The 19,929-nt window shown below is 43.8% G+C and overlaps 1 protein-coding gene across 1 annotated transcript in view; it reads right to left on the minus strand.

Annotated features, from left to right (window-relative positions):
* Positions 1-17,921, minus strand: part of LOC144823646 (nicotinamide N-methyltransferase-like) — a 153,882-nt gene extending 135,961 nt beyond the window's left edge. The window contains exon 1 of the mRNA XM_078682334.1: positions 17,691-17,921. Coding sequence (XP_078538460.1) covers positions 17,691-17,832 — 142 coding nt within the window. The 5' untranslated portion in view covers positions 17,833-17,921. The remainder of the gene's footprint in view (positions 1-17,690) is intronic.
* Positions 17,922-19,929: the final 2,008 nt, after the last annotated feature.

A 19,929-nucleotide genomic window follows, 5' to 3' on the forward strand; every position in this document is an offset into this window, starting at 1 on the left:
AAAGGCAGTGAGGACCGAACTCCATGCTGAGTTCCTAATACAATACGCAAGAACAGGGGTTATACCTATGGGACTACAAGTCCGCAATGAACCCGGACTTTTTACAGACAACTTAAAATTTTTAGAAACCTGGACACACATTGCAAATAGGTGTAGCCGGGACTGGATCCTTCTTATTATCGAAACTGCACAAGATAGAGTAATATTAGAAAGAAAAGAAATAGAGAAACTAGAACAGGCCCTTCAAGAAATGTCAGCAGTGGATGACGCCAAAAAAAGGCTAGAAGAAATTAATACAGAAATGGATGGTTATAAGGATTACTTGCTAAATAAAAAAAACATAAAACTCAAAAAAGATGTCAATAAATATAGCATAGAGTTAGTTTACCCCTACATCAATAAAGACTATTACCAACAACCAAGAGAGGAAAGGAATGCTGAAAGCCGGCCAATATATAATAGAGGAGCAAAGAAAGGCGTTACATTCTCAGAAACATCAGGATCGAGTAGCGAAGATGAGGGATCCACACCAGGGAATAGTGGATATAACGGTGAACAAAACGGTGGTAACCGTTTTTTAGAGAACCACCAAAGGAGGGGAGGGAAAACATACCTGTACAGGGGCCAATATCAGAGAAAACAATATCAGGCCCCGAGAGGTGGATACAGGACGAACTACCAACACAACCAGGCCCCTCAGGAATATCCCAATACCAGAAGCCAGCGATATCGCCAATAATTCCCAACAATTCAAATAAATTTCCAATAATCAACCTTTCCGACCATTTTTTAACTAAAATTGAGTTGGAGGTATTGGAAAAAGGTTTTACGTTTGCTCCCACCTCTAGCGTCAATAAGTTTAATTTAGAGAAAGATCTAAAGGCATTTTTTCGTAAGATCAGATTAAAAGAATTCTTTGAAGGAAAAGACTACACCCCTCCAAATAATGCATCAGGTCTCAAACAAAAGTCCACCTTCACTCCAGCAATATCACAAGTTAATAAAAACGTGGAAGTGTTTGAAAAGGTTGTGGAATCTAAGATAAAAAAGATCCTGGAACATACTTATCCAGACAAAAATAACATGTCCAAAGAGCATAGAATGGCAATGTTAAAGTTAAAAAATGACCTGCAGTTAACCATCAAACCCGCCGACAAGGGCGGTGGGGTGGTAGTCTTCAACACTGAGGACTACGATAAGAAAATGCTAGACCTGTTAGAGGTTAAAGAACATTACCAAAGAGTCCCATTCTCTACCTTAGACGCCCTAAACAAAAAAGTCAGGGAAACTGTGAAAAATGCTTTTGACAAAGATCTTATCTGTAAACAAGAATTTGATTTTTTATATAGCAAAGATGCGAAAATTCCAGCCATATACGGGCTCCCTAAAATTCATAAGAATGTGGAGAACCCTCCCATGAGACCCATAGTTAGCTGCATCGGCTCATTATTAGAACCATTAAGCCAATATGCTGACACTTTTCTCAAACCACTTGTATTGAAACAAGATTCATATGTGCGAGACTCAGCACATATGATTTCCTTTGTGGAAGGATTGGTGTACAACCCCAAAAAACAGATCATGGTGACCCTCGATATAGAGGCGTTGTACACCAATATTCCTCAAAATGACACCATAAAGGTGGTATCTGAGATATTAGGACCTTCAGATCTCAGAGGTGCCAACTTGGAATTCATCATACAATGCATAACTCTGGTTCTAAAAAGCAACATATTCCTATTCAAGGATGAGCTTTTTCTCCAACGCAAGGGCACCAGTATGGGGGCTACTTGCGCGCCGAGCCTGGCATGTTTATACGTCGCCAGGTTCGAGGATAAACATGTGTTCAATGAAGCGTCGCCATTCTTTGAAAACATCTTGTTATGGCGGCGCTTCATTGACGAAATTTTTTTCATATGGGAAGGTGAAGATGACACTCTGGAGGAATTCCTAGAATGGTTAAATCTCGGAGATGAGAACCTCCGCTTCTCAGCAGAGTTTAATAGAGAATCAGTGAACTTTTTGGACATCACAATAAAAAACACCAACGGCACACTTGAGGTGGAACTGTATTCTAAACCCACAGACAAAAACACGCTATTGCACTATAGCAGTTACCATCCTCGTTCCCAGAGGGACAATGTCCCTTTTGGACAATTCCTTCGTCTTCGAAGGAATTGTTCCACCCTGGCTGATTTTTCAAAACATGCTAACACTCTAAGTGAGAAACTGTCAGACAGGGGATACCCTAAAAAGTTGATCAAAAACTCTTGTAAAAGGGCACGATTTTATAATCGGGACAGTATGATACATCCTGATCAAGGGAATAAGAAACAATCTGTAAGTGACTCAAAAATTGTTTTTGTAAGCCAGTTTTCTAGTATCAGTAATAAACTTAAAAACGTTATTCATTCCAGTTGGCACATCTTAAACGATGGGAAAGAGACCAAAATAGCCAAACCTATTTTTGCATTCAGACGGAATGAGAATATCCGTCAGAATCTGGTCCACACATACAGAGAACAGACTCAAAACAACCAACTGACAATTGGAGGCAGTAAAGCAATAGGGAATCATAAGTGCAGTAAGTGTTCAATATGCGAAAATTGCATTATTGGCAAAACGCTGACCTACAACAACTATACTATAACTGCAAAAACTTTGAACAATTGCAGAAGTAGCAACCTAGTGTACATAATTCTATGTCCCTGCAATCTAGCTTACGTAGGAGAGACTGGAAGAGAGATAAGAGTGCGGTTATTGGAGCATAGGTCTGCACTCAAAACGAACAAAGAGAATGCCCCTATGGTGGATCACTTCCACAAACTACAGCACAAACATACAGACTTCAGATGGTTTGTAATTGAAAAAATTACGATGTCCAAAAGAGGAGGCAACATTGAGATTAAGCGCAAAAACAGAGAACAGTGGTATATTTCCACGCTAGACACTGTAAATAGGGGCCTCAATACAAAAGAAGACTGGATGAAAATTGTGTCATAAGCACTCCATGAGATACCATTTAGACCACTGTCACGTATATTCAACACGAAGTAGATAAAATCATTGAATGCCGTGAATAGAAAGTGACTAGCACAACACCTTAACATCTTTCTTCACTAAAGAATATTCTCGGAATAATGCAGAGGGCTCAGGGACCCTTTGCTAACATTTAACATTTAAAATTTCCCCCATTTTTTGGCTTAGGATAAATAACTTGTGTGATATTACACACTATGCAACATAAATAACATATCGAGATAAAACATTCTGCGTTTAGCGAAAAAATGTATCAAATAATATTAGTTATTTTTGGATTATTTTTTGCTCAATTTTAATCCGGACCTTTTATGAGGGGATAATTTCCCGATTCGAATACAGCCATGAAACTTGATACAAATTATAATCATAGCGATGAACAGCTAATAAAAGAACACCACAGCTTAACAACATCTAAATAGAACGGAAAACACTGTAGTTATTGTCCACTTAGAACAATAAAGTTCATTCAGGAACAGTCGCTTTCGCTTTATAAATAAATAAAAAAAACAGACCAAAGCGGGCGAACCCATTAACACAGACCCACCCTTTTTTTAAATCACGTGATCTCCATACGAGATTAAAATGCGACGTCGAATGGGGCGTGCATACATTTTCCTACGACAGCGGTGATTGAAAAAACGCCACAAGACAGAGCACCGGGAACGCGAGCCGTGTGCATCCACTAGGTAAGGACAGCCAGGGAATGGGTGTTCAGACTAAAATAAACGAAGCCTCCGTTATCGAGCGGAACTTTTAGTGAAACTTTTTTAATCTTTTTGCATGCAGCCACGCGTATTAAAGTACCCGGTTGCTGAACAAGAACTCCAATTAAAGAACGGGAGTGCCGTATTCCGGGTAAGATCAAATACCGGAAGCGGAATGGGTGTTTAGACTCGAATATGCTAAACTTTCCTTTCTAAATTTACTCCTTAGTAAAACTCTCATTATTTGTTTTTTGCATGCAGCCCCGTGCATTATTTTAACCAGCAGCAAGATAACAGTCCCATTTATGGATAGAAACCCAACATAATTCGGGTAAGATGAAACACGTAACTTTGACACTTGGGTGATAAGTTAAACTACGCCCTGGATTTAAGCTGACGCAATGCGCCTTTTTCCGTTTTTGCAGCAATGAACAGCACCTGAAAATTCTATAAGACCTATAACTCCAAATAAAGATCGCATTGAGCGACTGTTAAGGTATTCCCCTGTTTAAATCTTGTAGAGATTAGAACAATAATCGTTAACTATATAGGGAATCATAATATGGTGTATTTCTGTTATAAATGCAGGATTGTTTAAAGCCTCCTCCTGATGAAAAATATCCCCTTTTTTTGAAAAAGACGAGTGTCATGATAAAAAACATCGTTCAAAATATGAAGGTGAATATAATTCTAATCTAGCACATTAGGGGATAAGCGAATAAATGTAAGTTTATACCTAATTTAATATTGCTCTAACTCATAGGTGGGGCAGGAAAGAAAAGCCAGGTGACTGTGACGGGAGCAAAATTGAGGATCATCAAACATTGGGTGACCTCTTTACGAAAATAACAATCATTCCGGTTAGTGTATTATCGCTGCCAGTGAGTATGATTGAAGTATGAATGTGGTATTTCTTGTAATAGAACGTGGATAACATGAACCAAAAGGCAAAAAGTTTTTATAGAAAGCGAAAAAGAACAAAGGTCTCTTACGTTGTAATTAGGTTTGAAAATGGATGGACATATGGTTTTAGATGTAAAGATGTGTGTTCTAACTGGGAACGTTTATGTGTAGTTATCCTGCTCTGATGTGTAGCCATTCTGTTGTTGTTTTTTAAAAAAATTAGGACCCCGTGTGGTAGATGCTAATCTCGCAGGGTGAAAACGCAATGGAAGCAGTGTGCAAAAAGAGGATCTAGACACACAAATTGGTTGTCAACCCGACATGTTATTTTGTGTTTATGTTACTTTTAAAAAAATTTTCCTATGAACGTAACTGGGTGTATAACCAACTCTGTGTAAGAGATGCTTAGTATCTAGTATCTCGCATAGCAATTATGTAAAAAACAAGGCCTCAATATTACTGAGAAACCCACAGGGATTATGAACTGTTGTTGCTGTTGTTATCGCCCTTATCGTGATTTATAAAATGAGCATAAACTTTGTGTGTAACCAAAATAGCAATGTCAAAAATAGTAATAAGTGTAAAATAGAAGAGGGTACTAATAGCCATATTTTATGTTATTTACACATTAGGTTGTCTATCAATTTGTGGAGAAAACGTATACAAATCGTCCTGAGGAAGGAAGCCCTTATCAATTCTTAAGCTTCCGAAACGCGTCGACGCCAACTCCGAAGTCATATTCGGCTTGCCAACATTCTAACTGAACGAAAGGAATATTTTTCCTCGTAGTGTTGACAAAAGAGGGCCTGAAATGACGGACTAATGACAGATTCAAGTGTCTCTTTAGATTAATTTTCTCCACGTCCACATTAGGTGGCTTTTTAACTGTGTATTCAATTGTGTTTTTTAAGTGTTCTTTTATCTTTTGATTTATCGATTAGTGTTGTATATTTTAGAATAAAGTGTACATTTTTTACTATATCTTTTACTGTATTATATTAGGTGGTTTTCCTTCTGGTGAGTGCTTTCCCGTTCCATAAAAATGAATGGTGTGAATGGTGTTTGAGAAGTTGAGCCCTGATCTATGAGCAGGAAATAGTATATCCCACTGGGAAATCTTTTGTTTTACTTTTCAAGTATATTGGCGCTCCATTTCCCTTTGGGTAATTAAGAGCCCCTCTCTTTTTTTCTTACCTCATGGGAACAGTCCAGCCCGAACTGCCAAGCCATGTCTTCCCTGGACCGGAATCAAGCTTCCCAGGACCGGTTTCTGGCATTACAGCCGTCTTCAGCCGGGCTTGCTTGACTCCAGTGGCAAAGTGAGCAAGGGACTCACGTCTGAGCATACCCTGCCAACTTAGGGCGAACAAAGAAAAACCAAAGGTGGTGATGGACGGAGACTTGACAATACAAACACTCACCCCCAGTCAACTGATCTGGGTTTAATCCATCACCATTCTTTAGCTCACTCCGCCACCCCAGTTCAGACATGACCATATGCAAATCAGTCTGACCCTGTGCCTCATGGGAACAGTCCAGCCCGAACTGCCAAGCCATGTCTTCCCTGGACCGGAATCAAGCTTCCCAGGACCGGTTTCTGGCATTACAGCCGTCTTCAGCCGGGCTTGCTTGACTCCAGTGACAAAGTGAGCAAGGGACTCACGTCTCAGCATACCCTGCCAACTTAGGGCGAACAAAGAAAAACCAAATGTGGTGATGTACTGAGCGTTGACAATACAAACACTCACCCCAGTCAACTGATCTGGGTTTAATCCATCACCATTCTTTAGCTCACTCTGCCACCCCAGTTCAGATATGACCATATGCAAATCAGTCTGACCCTGTGCCTCATGGGAACAGTCCAGCCCGAACTGCCAAGCCATGTCTTCCCTGGACCGGAATCAAGATTCCCAGGACCGGTTTCTGGCATTACAGCCGTCTTCAGCCGGGCTTGCTTGACTCCAGTGGCAAAGTGAGCAAGGGACTCACGTCTTAGCATACCCTGCCAACTTAGGGCGAACAAAGAAAAACCAAAGGTGGTGATGGACGGAGCGTTGACAATACAAACACTCACCCCCAGTCAACTGATCTGGGTTTAATCCATCACCATTCTTTAGCTCACTCCGCCACCCCAGTTCAGACATGACCATATGCAAATCAGTCTGACCCTGTGCCTCATGGGAACAGTCCAGCCCGAACTGCCAAGCCATGTCTTCCCTGGACCGGAATCAAGCTTCCCAGGACCGGTTTCTGGCACCTTCACAATATGGCCCAGACCTCGGACTCTAGTGCTGCAGTGCCCCTGTGCTGGACCCCCTCACCGCTTCTCCGGTCCATGCAGGGCCAGCTTTAGCGCTGGTGGTGCCCAGTGTGGCAATCTATTTTGGTGCCCCCACAAACCCCCGCTCATGGCTTCCTCCTCAGTCTACCTCACTACCACCCGACAAAAGTGCTACGCATCTCTCCATAACCCCTCATTGAAATGCATTTCATTTGCTTTAAAGCCTTGTAAAGGCTGGCTGTACTATTCCTCACAGCTATCCACATAAAATACAGATCTGTTCTTTGCAGCAGGCACACTAACCCTCTGCACAACTTTACAGAGAGTCAAAACTGCCCCTAGACAAAACTCAATCTCTTTCTGTAGCAGGAACGTTAATCACAAGAGCTAACATAACATTTTTGTTGCTGCCTGCAAGCCGGACGCACAATGATCTCTGGAGCAGGTGCTTTTAAATGGTACATTATTGCTAAACACAGCGCTCCCCTGAGGCTAATGCCCCCTTTCCAGGTCAGCGCCCAGTGCCAAAGCACCGCTCGCAATGCCCTAAAGCCGGCCCTGGGTCCATGTCACCTGCGGAGGGGAGACTGCACGACTCGCGGGAGGTATCGATGGACCCCGGGCTACTGTCCATTGCAGACCTGAGGGTAGGCAAGTAGAAGCCATGCGGAAACCCCTTTTAGCAAGAGAATATTCCAACAAACTTCACATGCCCCCAGCATGTTGGGAAGGTGACAACGTTTTCACCAACGTAAATTATGCTAGCACGAGTGGGCTGTAAATGTAGTTTTACACACGATTGCCATTAGTGTATATGTTGTCCTGCCGCTCTTTTCACCTTCCCAATTTCCTCAATGCAAAATCTTGCAGGATGTATTTCTGAGTTTTAGAATCAAAACAGGCAAAGCTGAGCTGTAGTGTCTTATGCCCGGTGCTGAGATTGTGCACTGTGAATCCTGTGGTGACCCCACAAACGGCATCTAACGCATCGTACAGCATCGGAGTTGACTGCAGTATGATAGCCGAGCCAAGCAGAGCAAGGCCTTACGTGCTCTTTGCTGCTGCATGGGCGTGTATGCCGAAGGCTCAAGGTCTTTGTGGCCTGGAACTCTTGGAATTCTAAACTGGTGGTTAATCATTGCCAGACCTTATCGCCCGCATTTCTATGTTGGAGGAATGCCAGCTTCTTCTCTGGATATTAACTTATTTCTGTAGGTGTATGTGTAGGTATAACAAGCAGTACATTTTATTCGACATCTGTTATTCATTTGTGTTAATTGTCCAGATGAAAATGTGGGTACCTGGCTATGCCAAAACAATTAATGGCACCCTGTGGTTGAGTTTATTGCACATTCGACTGGCTTCAGCCTCCTGATTCAAGAGCTTGTGCAATACACGACGCCCCTTGGGTGACCCTCTCTTCATTCCTCTCTGCTTCACTCAGTTCAGAAAAAAACTAAAACTAAACGATTGCATCAGTGAGCTCATTGGCAGTAAATGAACATTTTAAAGTGCAGTTAAATAGCAGAGCCTTATCGGACACCGCTCATCAAAAGTAAGAGTTCATGGCGGGATATATCAAAGATTTTTCTTGGCCTAGGACAGACTTATGACTAGCTAGGTCAGGAAAGGTGGTCATAGTTTTTGAAGATAACTGTCGTTTCCACCGTAAAATAGCATTGGAACTTTATTGGGCAAGGAAACACCATTTAGTGGGTAAGACCAATACTTTCTTACATCAGTGAAAACCTTGAGTGTTTCAGGACCTAAGAATGGAATGTTACTAGGGAGGCTTCATTGGCAGTATTAGTAGTGACATACATCAAGGCGAGGGTGGTCGAGTAAACATAGATGAGGGGTTCAAGAGGCCACATATGAAGTGCCATATTACTTCTCATCTACCGTCGCCCAAAGCTTACCCTCCCAGTTATTCAGTGGCAGTTTTATTTAAAACACCTTTGTGGAAATTTCCCATGACGTTGTTGTCCTCCACAGCTAAACTGCTCTCCAGTGCAATAAATTACAGGAATATGGCAAGCTTGATATTCTGAAATTTTCAGATTCTGCTGGATTCCTATAAATCTTCTTTAGTAATAGTATGCCTGCACCTTCCTGGTCCCTTCTGGGCAATGCTTGTACAGCCTCTACTACCAATAAACCCACAGTTATACCACCTGTGCCTTCCATAACTGTCCAGGCTTATGACTCCTGAACGATCTTCCTTTCTTAATCACATCACTGCTGCTAGCATAAGATTAGAATCACTGGCACTGGGTGAGCATTCCTGGCATAAGTGGAGGTTTTCCACAATAAAGTGAGGATGCTTTGTATAATGAGAGCATTGCTGATATTCAGCGGTCACCCTGGCGTAACTTTATGGAACCATGGCATACATAAGCTAATACTGGTACGTGGATGTTATCCTAGGAATGAGATGGTCCTTCTTGGGTATCATCTCGTGGCCACGCCCAGCATAAAGTGGGTGTATTTCCGGCGTACTGTCCGCATCATTGACATCGCGTGCCCACCAATGGCAAACAAGTTGCTGTCGCTAGGATAGTGTGTGTATCTCAAGTATCTGGAGGAGGATCACCAGAAGGAGCAGCACAAATGGGGTTCGCCCCAGTGCTGCTTGGCTCATCAGGCGCGCAGGTGGCGAGTATGCTGCCTGCCCTTGGATCGCCCGTAAGATAACCCACCATATTACATAACGTTGTATGTAATAAACCTGCAGCAGTTTTTCCCAATAACAATTTGCGTGGTGTGTATTTATTTGCATGAATACTGGGTGCTTGGGGGTGGGGAGTGTCGCCATGATGGTACTAAGGTATCTGCTGGTAAACACGCCATCTGGTTGCGTACGCTGACGTCACGTCTGGTAGCTGGAGCCAATATCTATCAGGCATCCACGGTGTACGATGATGGAGCATGTTCATAGGGGTCAGTTTTGGTCAATCGGTGGCATCAGGAAATGATAATACTTACTTAAAATGACTATCCTATAGTGATCGCACATCTATATTTAGAAAAAATAGATGTTCTTTTCAGGGCAAAAGTTATAATTTTCAAGTTGAGTTGGTGTGAAAAATATTCATTTATTAGCCAAAAATAAAACTGACAAATAACGAAAGAAATATGTGTATTTTGAGAAAATGGTATGCTAATGTTTAGGGACAAGTGGCTTCATTAAAAAATCTCTCCTTTTCACGACTATTGGTGACTTAGTTCTGAAATTCAGGAGTAAGTCATATCTAAGTCAGCAAAAACACAGGTAATCACAGAAACATAATTTTTCTTTGAAGGTGACGGCTGGATTTTAGAATTATATTTAAAGCTGGTGTCCGAGCCATTATTCACACTGAGTTGGGGATGCGCACGATTCCCTTGGCGTCAGAGGCGCACTTGTGCTCTGGCTAAGAATGCATGAAGAATGTGAAATCTATGCATCTTCGATACTGCCGTTCCTTGATAATATTATCATAGCTGCGGTCTGATGCTTTTGCTGCCTGAAATATAGGCTTAACTTGTTCACAAGTGTGTTTTCTGAGCCTTTCGACCTTAAGTTGGGAAACAACAAAGTGATAAGTAGAATTCTTGAATTTAGCTCTCCCACTGGTAATTACTCAAGTCACATATCCCAGCCCATTGTGTTAATTTTTTCTGCACAATCAGGAACTAACCTTACACAAATCAGCTTTGGTCAAGCATATGTAGGGACAGTCCAGCCCAAACTGTCAGGCCATGTCCTCTCTGAAATGCAACACAAGTAATGCCAGATGAATTTGGCCGTGTCATTTTTTAAAAATGTGCATTCTGTGGCACAGTGAGCACTGGACTCTTGCCCTAGCATACTCACCACAATTGAGGCATCAAATGTAAATGTAAATGTGGGTGTACTTGTAAAGCGCACTGCGACTCCATGGAGTATCCTGGCGCTGAAGACCGCTGGGGAACCCGTCCTGGTTTTCCCTGTGAGATGGTCCCTTTCTGGGTATCTGCAAGGTGAAACCAGGCATCCCCGGCGTCTGTGGGGGGCCGTTGTAGAGATGAGGCAAGCTTAGCATCACCCTAAGCAAAACAATTAAATATAGTGTAGAGTGCTTGAATTAATCAGGGCCACCGGTAATTACTCTGGGCCACAGCCCAGGCCATCATTTTTGCCACCAATGCCACCTCAGACAGGAGCCAACCACGTGCATCTGTGCTTTGGTTCTGCTGCGCCAGGAACAGTCCCCCGTGTCCTGCCGCGCCAAGTGCTTTTTGAGCAGGAACACAGGCAACTTGAAACTGGCTTCAGCCTAGATAGGCACTGAGGTGTACATGAGTCCTGCAGCCCAGTGACGTGGGAACCCAGTATTGGACATAAGCATCACACTTAGGGCCAGATGTACGACCATTTTTGCATGCGTAAACGGGTTTGCAAACCCGTTTGTTCTTGCAAAAACAGCATGGGGAATGTATAAACCCTATTTTGCAAGTCGTAAATTTTTGCAACTCGCAAAATAGGGTTTTACCGCTCACTATTAGGAAGGGGCGTTCCCTTCCTAATAGCGAGCGCAACCCTATGTAAGAATGTTTTGCGTCCTCAATTGCGGGCGTAAAACACTTGCAAATGACCACCCTCTTCAAGAGGGTGGTTATAGGGTCGCAAAAGGGGACCCCTTCTCCTTTGCCAATGCAGGGAAAAATATTTTTTAAGGGCACCACTACCTGCCCTTAAAAAAGTTAACTAAAACGTTTAATTTTTTTCTTTTTAAATGCATCCCATTTTCCTCTAAGGAGAACGGGCCGCAGTAAAAAAAAATCTGCTTCATTTAAATGCAGTCCCAGACATGGTGGTCTGCTGAGCCCAGCAGGCCACCATGCTTGGGAGGGCCTGCCATTCCAAATGGGGTCTCAAAATGCGGGAGGCTCATTAATATTCATGAGCCTCTCTATTTGCGACCCTATTGGGAATCGCTAACAATGTGAAAAACACTGTTGTACATTGGAAATAGCACCTCGCCAATTGTGAGTCCCAAAAACCACGCAATTTGTGAGGCGCTATTTCCACGGTTGTACATCTGACCCTTAGGATCTCACAATGAGGAAAGCAAAAAAGTATTGTGTGGAACACTTGAATTAATGCCAGCCAGACATAATTACCACAGTCCTGTTCATGTCCATCTGTTTTTTGTCCACCTAGCTGGAACCAGACAATCCATGTAAACCTTGGTTCAGCTCAGATAGGGACAGTCCCGCCTGATATGCCAGGTCAGGTCCCCTCTGAACAGGAACACAAGCCAGACGGTCCTTCCTTCTGGAGCACAGTAGCTATGATGAATTCAAACATTGCTTTCATCACTTTGTTATTTGTTTCACTTTATTTTTTTACAGTTGAAACCCTAAGTGCAATATTTTTTCCAACACTTAGGTCCCTTACTCACTGTGCCATGGGTCTCTCTCATTGACAAGGTTTAAGCAGGAGCAAAACACAGGCCCCTGCAACCACTGCGGTGTGTGTGGGGGGACATTTCAGGGCCCCCCAAACCCCTCAAAGGCCACACTTTGCCCAAGGGGCAATATTTTTGATATACTGGAAACTCAGCTGCCCCACTTCTCATTTTGCAGGGGGGGGGCATCATTTTTTGCGCCACTGGGTCTGAGTATGCTAAACCTAATCTGGGGTTCCATGTATTCTCACCTGGAGGAAACCTGACCTTGCGTTTGGGCTGGACTGTTCCTATCGCAACAGGACCCAGAAATATAGCTAGTCTCTGCCTAGAATGGCACAGCGGACGAAAGTCCGAAATGCTGCTCTAAGCGGTTGGCAGTGACTGTGATCGATTAATTATTCAACCTATCAATCAATCAATCAATAAATCAATCAGGGAATTGTAAGCGTGCTACTCACCCATGAGGGTCTCAAGGCGCTGAGGGAGTGTCCGCAGATCTGTTTAGCCAAAGAGCCAGGTCTTGAGGGTCTTCCTTAAGGTGTTCAGGGAGGTGGCGCGGCTGATGTCTGCCGGAAGCTCGTTCCAGGTCTTGGCTGCAATGTGAGAGAAGGATCTTCCTCCTGCTCTGGCTCTGTGGATGCGCGGGGTTTTTACCAGTGTGAAGTTGGAAGATCGGAGGTTTCTTTTGGGTACGTGGAATTTGGTTCTGTCATTGAGGTATTTGGGTCCATTGTTGTGTAGGCATTTGTAGGTATGAGTGAGGATTTTGAAAGTGACTCTTTTCTCCACGGCGAGCCAGTGGCGATTTCGTAGGTGTTGACTGATGTGTTTGCGTTGGGGGATGCCGAGCACGAGACTGGCAGCGGTGTTCTGTATTGTTTGGAGTTTGCGGAGTAGGGACTTGTGGATGCCGGCGTAGAGTGCGTTTCCATTGTCCAGTCTGCTGGTGATAAGTGCGTGGGTGACTGTCTTCCTTGACTCAGGGGGGATCCACTTGAAGGTCTTGCGGAGGATGCAGAGGGTGTTGAAGCAGCTGGAGGTGACAGCCTTGTCCTGTCGGTTCATGGTGAGTGATGAGTCAAGTGCGATGCCAAGGATCTTGGCGTGGTCTGAGGGGGTAGGTGGGCTTCCGAGGGAGTTCGGCCACCAGGTGCTGTCCCATACAGAAGGGGTGGTACAGAGGATGAAGACTATCGTCTTCTCGGCGTTGAGCTTCAGGCAGCTGTTGGTCATCAAGACTGCAACGTCTTGCATTCCTTTCTGGAAGTTGAGATTGGCAGTGGTGGGGTCTTTGGTGAGGGAGAGGATGAGCTGGGTGTCATCGGCGTAAGATACGATGTTGAGGCTGTGTTGTCAGACAATAGCTGCGAGGGTGACCATGTAGATGATGAAGAGGGTGGGGCTCAGGGATGAACCCTGTGGGACTCCGCAGGGGATATTCGTGGGGTCAGAGAAAGGTTGGGAGTCTGATCCTTTGTCTTCTTCCGGTGAAGAATGATCGGATCCAGTCCAGGGCTGTTCCTTGTATGCCTGCGTTGTGTAGTCTGGCGACTAGTGTGCAGTGGAAGACGGTGTCGAAGGCCACTTATAGGTCGAGTAGGAGGAGGGCTGTGAAGTGGCCTTGGTCCAGGAGGGTGCGAATGTCGTCTGTGGCAGCGAGTAGGGCGGTCTCTGTGCTGTGGCTGCTTCGGAATCCGGATTGGGATGGGTCGAGGACGGTGTTCTCTTTAATATATCGTGTCAGTTTCCTGTTGACTGTTTTCTCTGTAACTTTGGCTGCGAAGGGGAGGAGCGAGATGGGCCGATAGCTCTTGAGGGTTGGTGGAGTCAGCTGTGGGATTCTGGAGCAGAGGTCTGACTTCTGTGTGCTTCCAGTTGTCTGGGACGGTGCCTGTTTTGAAGGAGGTGTTGATGGTGCATTTTAGTTCAGGTGCGAAGGTGGTAGATGTGAGGGGGGCAGGGGTCGGTGGGGGCCCCCTAGTGGATGCTTTTCATCGTTGAGCGTTGTCTTCAGCCAGGATCGGTGTCCAGTTGGAGATGGTGGGCTGGATGGTTTTTCTGGGGGGGTGGGGGGCCATCTGTGGCGCCTGGTGGATGGTCGATGAAGTTGTCGTAATGGTTTTTGATCTAGAGGTGGAAATAGGTTCCAAGCTTGTCGCAGAGGTCTTGGAATGGGGTGATGTCTGTGGCTTCGCTGCTTGGGTTGGTGAATTCTTGAATGACACTGAAAAGTTCCTCGGAGTTGGTGGAGTTGGCCTGGATTTTGTTGTGGATGAAGTTCCTCTTGGTGACTCTGATCTGGTTGGGGTAGTCCGTCATGGCATCCTTGTAGGTGGTGTGGTTTTTGGTTGTCTTGGTGTTTCTCCAGTTCTCCTCCAGGCGTCTGCAGGTACGTCTGACTTCTTGGAGAGCAGTGGTGAACCAGGCGGCTTTCCTGGGATGTTGTCTGTTCGGGTTGTGCAGCGAGGCGAGTTTGTCTGAGCAGTCGGAGATCCAGGTGTGGAGTTCTCCGGCTGTGTCGTTTGCGTCAGGTGCCCAGGTATGGTTGTCTCGGGTGAGGGTGGAGTTAAGTTGCTCGTCGGTAACTTTGCTCCAGTTCCTTTGTGGGGTGCGTGGGGCTGGTTTGGGTGCCTTGGGTTTGATGATGGCAAAATGTACACAGTGGTTGGTCCATGGCGGCTGCATTGTGTGGCTGAATTGGACGCTGTTTCCTGCTGCGACGATGGGGTCGAGGGTGTGTCTGCTCTGTGGGTCGGTGTGCTGACGAGTTGTTTAAGTCCGATGAAGGCGAGGTTGTGATGAAGGATAGTGGAGTTGGGGTCACTGGGGTTGTCAAGGTGGAAGTTCAGGTCTTCAATGAGTTTGTAGTTTGTTGAGGCGATGGTGTGGGGTGGGATGAAGTCAGTGATGGTGGTGGTGAAGGGTGATCGGGGGCCGGGGGCTCTGTATACGATGGTTCATCGGAGTGTGGCTTTGGGGGTGGTCTGAATCTGGAAGTGCAGGTGTTTAGCAGAGGGTAAGGTTCTGCTGGATTTGGTGAGATGGAGGGTGCTCTTGTGGATGAATGGCGAGGCCCACTTCTGGGTGGTGGGGCGGTCTTTCCTCTGGATCTTGTATCGGTCTAGGATGGCGGTGCTGATGTCGGGGGCAGAGGATGCGTTGGTCCAGGTCTCTGTGAAGAAGGCGATGTCGGGTGAGAGAGGGTCGAGTACGTTCCAGATTTCCATGGCGTATTTGTGTACGGAGCGTACGTTGAGACGGATGCATTTTAGGGTGTCGTCTGTGTTGGCGTCAGTGGTGTTGGAGGCCGGGGTGGCGGTGAGTGTCTGGTGGCAGGGGAGGCAGAAGAACTGGCTGTGGGTCGTGTTTGGTGAGGCCTGTTGGCATTCTCTAAATCTTCCAGGGCTGAGTGCGAGGAGGGTGGTGGTGTCGTAGTGAAGGGTAGTGGGGGGTCTATGGTTCCTGGTGCTGGCCGCAGTCAGGTCGCGGACGTGCTCAGATGGGCTTGCCATCAATTTGTTGTTTGTCACTATTGTTGTTTGTAACTATTGAACATGCAAGCAAGCTGTAACATTCCTGCTTCCCGAGTCAGCAATGTGTTCCTAACCTTTGAGATTGCTCTGGTTGGACTTTGAGATCTATGTAACTTTCCATTTACTCACATCCAGGCCCGGCTTTAGGGCAGTGTGACCGGTGAGGCCGCACTGGGCGTTGACCTGTGGAGGGGGGCGCTGACCTCAGGGGGGGTGCTGTGTCTAGTGATAACTTTTGATTGGAGAGATGAGGGGCACTTTTTCCTGGTGGTAGTGGAAGAATCAGAGAAGGCGGTCATGAGGTGTGTGGGGGGCACCAAAAATGATTGTCGAACCAGGCGCCAGCAGCTCTAAAGCCAGCTCTGCTCACACCACCTTCCATTTAAAGTCACAGTCCTATTATATTATTGAAATATGATCCTCGGAGAGACAAGTTGGGAAAGGTAAAGGAAATGGGGGGAGATTTAAATGCACAAATTGAAAATCTATAAACTGCCCTGTCACACCGAATATTTTAAGTTCCTGTCAAATCTATTGTAAAACATGTTTTAGGAATTTTGCACTGAAGTATGCACAGTTTGCCTCATTACCTTCAATGTAGTTTTTGAAGGAGACCGGGAAACCTCAAAGCACTGCGGGATTCATGCTACTTTGTGCACGAATAAAGTACTGGACCATTTCATGATTGAAACGGTAGTCACTTATTTAAAGATTGTGAAGAAAAATTGGAATTTAATGCTCATTTTATATAGATGCTTGGGAGCAAAATCATTGGGTTCATTGGCTTGTCTCACTCATGAGGTGAAATTGTAATCGTAATTTACAGCTTTGACTTTGAAAGTTTATCTGTCACCGCTATTTCTTACATTGCACATATTAATAATTTGAGGTCCATAGAGGAGAGTTGATTTGCTCAGAATTTACAAAAAAATGCACGTTTTTAAACTGACATTAGAACCTTGAGTGCATGTTCCTGTGGAAGGGGTCATGTTTTCCCACATATTGTGCGGGGGGGGGGAGCTTGGGGAAATTGGGAGGCTTCGATGGCCAATGATATCCATTCTTCTCCCAAATAAGCCTTCGGTAGGGGTCTATTAAGTGTATGTTAAACCCAAGAATGCACATATTCAGCGCCTGATACGTGGCATCTTTGCACAGGCTCCTGGCTCTGTGATGTGAAACATGCTCGCACGCAGGCAGAAACTTTATAGAATGTGCCTTATCGTCCCCTATTTAACACTCAAAATGACCCCTTCGAGGAAACAAAGACCAGATGAGCACTAATGCAGTGAGCACAGATGCAATTATCTGGCACCTGGTTTCTAAGATCTAAGGTCATCCACAGACCACATATGTTCTCACGTTGCCTGCAAGTAATTTACATGGAAGAAAATCAAATGAAATGAATGGGCTATCTCCACCATTTCTTTAATAAATAACTGTCATTAGTTTACCATTTCATACATCGGATTATACATGTGTTCTCTTGCCAACTCACTTTGACTTTTACAAAGAGAAATTGCTCATATTAGAAGAAAAAATTAATGTATGTCAACTCGTGTGCATAACATCATTGGAGTTTAATATTTATGTGAACTGACTGTTGTTTAGATTATATGCATGCCTCATCGTAGATTCTAATTGTGCTGAATATAACATGCATATAGTCATGCATAAGGCTGCACCATGTTTTCCCCATGCTTTTAAACCATCGTCGGCGATCTGCAAAAACACGCAGCTTGGAAATAGAGTCATGGAAGACATTACAAGAAGATCATGTAAATACACTCACCTGATGCAAATGTCTCGTGATATTGCTGAAGTCGAAAATGTAGAATTCCATCCCGCCCTGATCCGAGGCTGCAGAAATTTTTCAAGTAGGCTTTTGGATCAAAGCTTGTCTGGTAAACGTCGCCTTGGGCAAACGTGCTCATTTTGTTATTCTGGTTTCTGGTTCAGCTGACTCTTTCTAACTAGAAAAACCACGAAAGTCCCTGACCGGTTAGGTTAAGAGCACATAGTAGCAAATTAATGTTTGACTTGCAGCTCAACCGTAAATCAAATCTGTTGACAGGTAAGTGTAGGAATGCCTGCATCACGTGCATCACGTGGGACTGCTATCTTGCATTAATGTAAACTGCAACAGTTCAGAGTTCACATACTTTAGAATACATGTTTGCTGTCTCAACAGGGTTGAGAAGGGATGACTCCATGGAAATGCACGTCCACAGAGGGGGCTGCAGCAGAACACTGGGGTGTCACCGAAATGATGTCATTGCCCAGCACCTTCTTTTTTTAAGTTTCAAAGAAACTTTATTAAGGAGAGATTGCATGAATAAGGGTACAAAAACAACAATATAAAATACAAGCAATCAATGCAATAGAGAAGAAAGAAATAACCTATAGAAAAGAAGAAGAGGAAAGGAGAGAAAGGAAGAAAAAAGAGAAAGAGAAAAAGAAAGAAAAAGGGGAAAAAAGAGGTAAGAAAGGAAAAAGAAAGAAGAAGATGAAGAAAAAGGCATCAGTGAAGAGTATCAGAAGCAGAAAATATCAAAAGCAGGAAATATGGAAAATTGGTACATAAAATTAGTGCAAAAAAGGAAAAAGCAATCTGTTCATATAAAGAAAAATGTATCATAATCAAATCAAGGGGGTTTAGGAACTTCTTCATGGGTAGGAGTATGCAAAGGACGTGATTGAGCAGATATTTCCAAAAAAGTAGTAACTGGTAACCATAATAAATCACGTTTGATAGCAAGTTGAATAGGGTATACATATGCTCTGTCTAGTCTATGGTTGTAACAAACACCATACCACCATGCTTGAAAGGAAATATTTGAAGCATTTTTCCAAGATTTAGTAATTTGTTGAAAGGCAACTGCTAGAAGAAGGTCGATAATGAAAGTATTGGAAAAGGAGGTTTGGGAAGACCAAATGTCAGAAACACTACAGAGAAAAATATGGGTGAGTGAGAATGGAAAGTGTGTAGAGAAAATGGAATTGATTTGTTCCCAGACTTTGGTCCAAAAAACGTGAATGAGAGGGCATGTGAAAAGCATATGTTTAAGGTCTGCGCAAGCAGCAGAACAGGACCAACATGTAGAAGGAATAGAAGGGGTGATAGCATGTAATTTAGAAGGAGTAACCAAAAGTCGATTATAAATAAAAAATAAAGTCTGGGTAGTAGTAGCGGCACTAGACGATTTCCTTAGTTTATTCCAAATGTTTTGCCAAACTGGAATAGTGAAAGAAGTATCAAGGTCAGATTCCCAATCTTGTTCTACTTTAGACTTGTCACGAGTAATAGGACTATCTTGTAAATGCTTGTAAATTTGAGAAGCAGCAGGAGAGGATAAAAGAAAAGGAATAGTAAGCGAGGAAGAGGTAGGAGGCACAGGAGAAGAGGCAAAAGAGTCATATGAAGATTGAACGACCGCACATAATGAGATATATTTGGAAAGGAAAGAAGAAGGAAGAGAAAATCGATATTGGATAGAGGAAAAGGGAAGACAAAGACCATCTTGAAAAATTTGATGAACCCAGAAAAGACCAAGAGAATACCAATCCTTCCAGAAAGAGTTTTATGTTTAAGCTTGATATGAGGATTCTACCAAATCGAAGAATGCAAAAAACGGGTTCTATCATCAAGACCGTTAAGGAAAAGAGGAAGAAAAATTTTCCTGGAGAGTTTAAGAATAGGAAGAGACAACCTAGGGGGGATGTGTGATAGAGAAATACATTCTTTAAAGGAAAAAGGCTGAAAAAAGGAAGATTCAAGTGTACACCACAATGGGAAGGAAGAAGCATCTTCGTTTGGCTCTAATAACAAAGGAGAAGAATGGGAAAGAAAAAAAAGAGGAATGATGAGAAGAAAAATCTGAAAAATTGACACCACCTAAAGATTTAGGACGTTTAAATCTTGCAAAAGACATCCTCGCCTTTTTGTGTTGCCACAGGAATTTGGATAAGATAGAATAAATAGATTTAAAACAAAACTTTGAAATATTGACAGGAAGATTAGAGAGATAAAA

This window comes from Lissotriton helveticus, chromosome 3_1 (assembly GCF_964261635.1).
Source record: "Lissotriton helveticus chromosome 3_1, aLisHel1.1, whole genome shotgun sequence".
Classification (NCBI taxonomy): domain Eukaryota; kingdom Metazoa; phylum Chordata; class Amphibia; order Caudata; family Salamandridae; genus Lissotriton; species Lissotriton helveticus.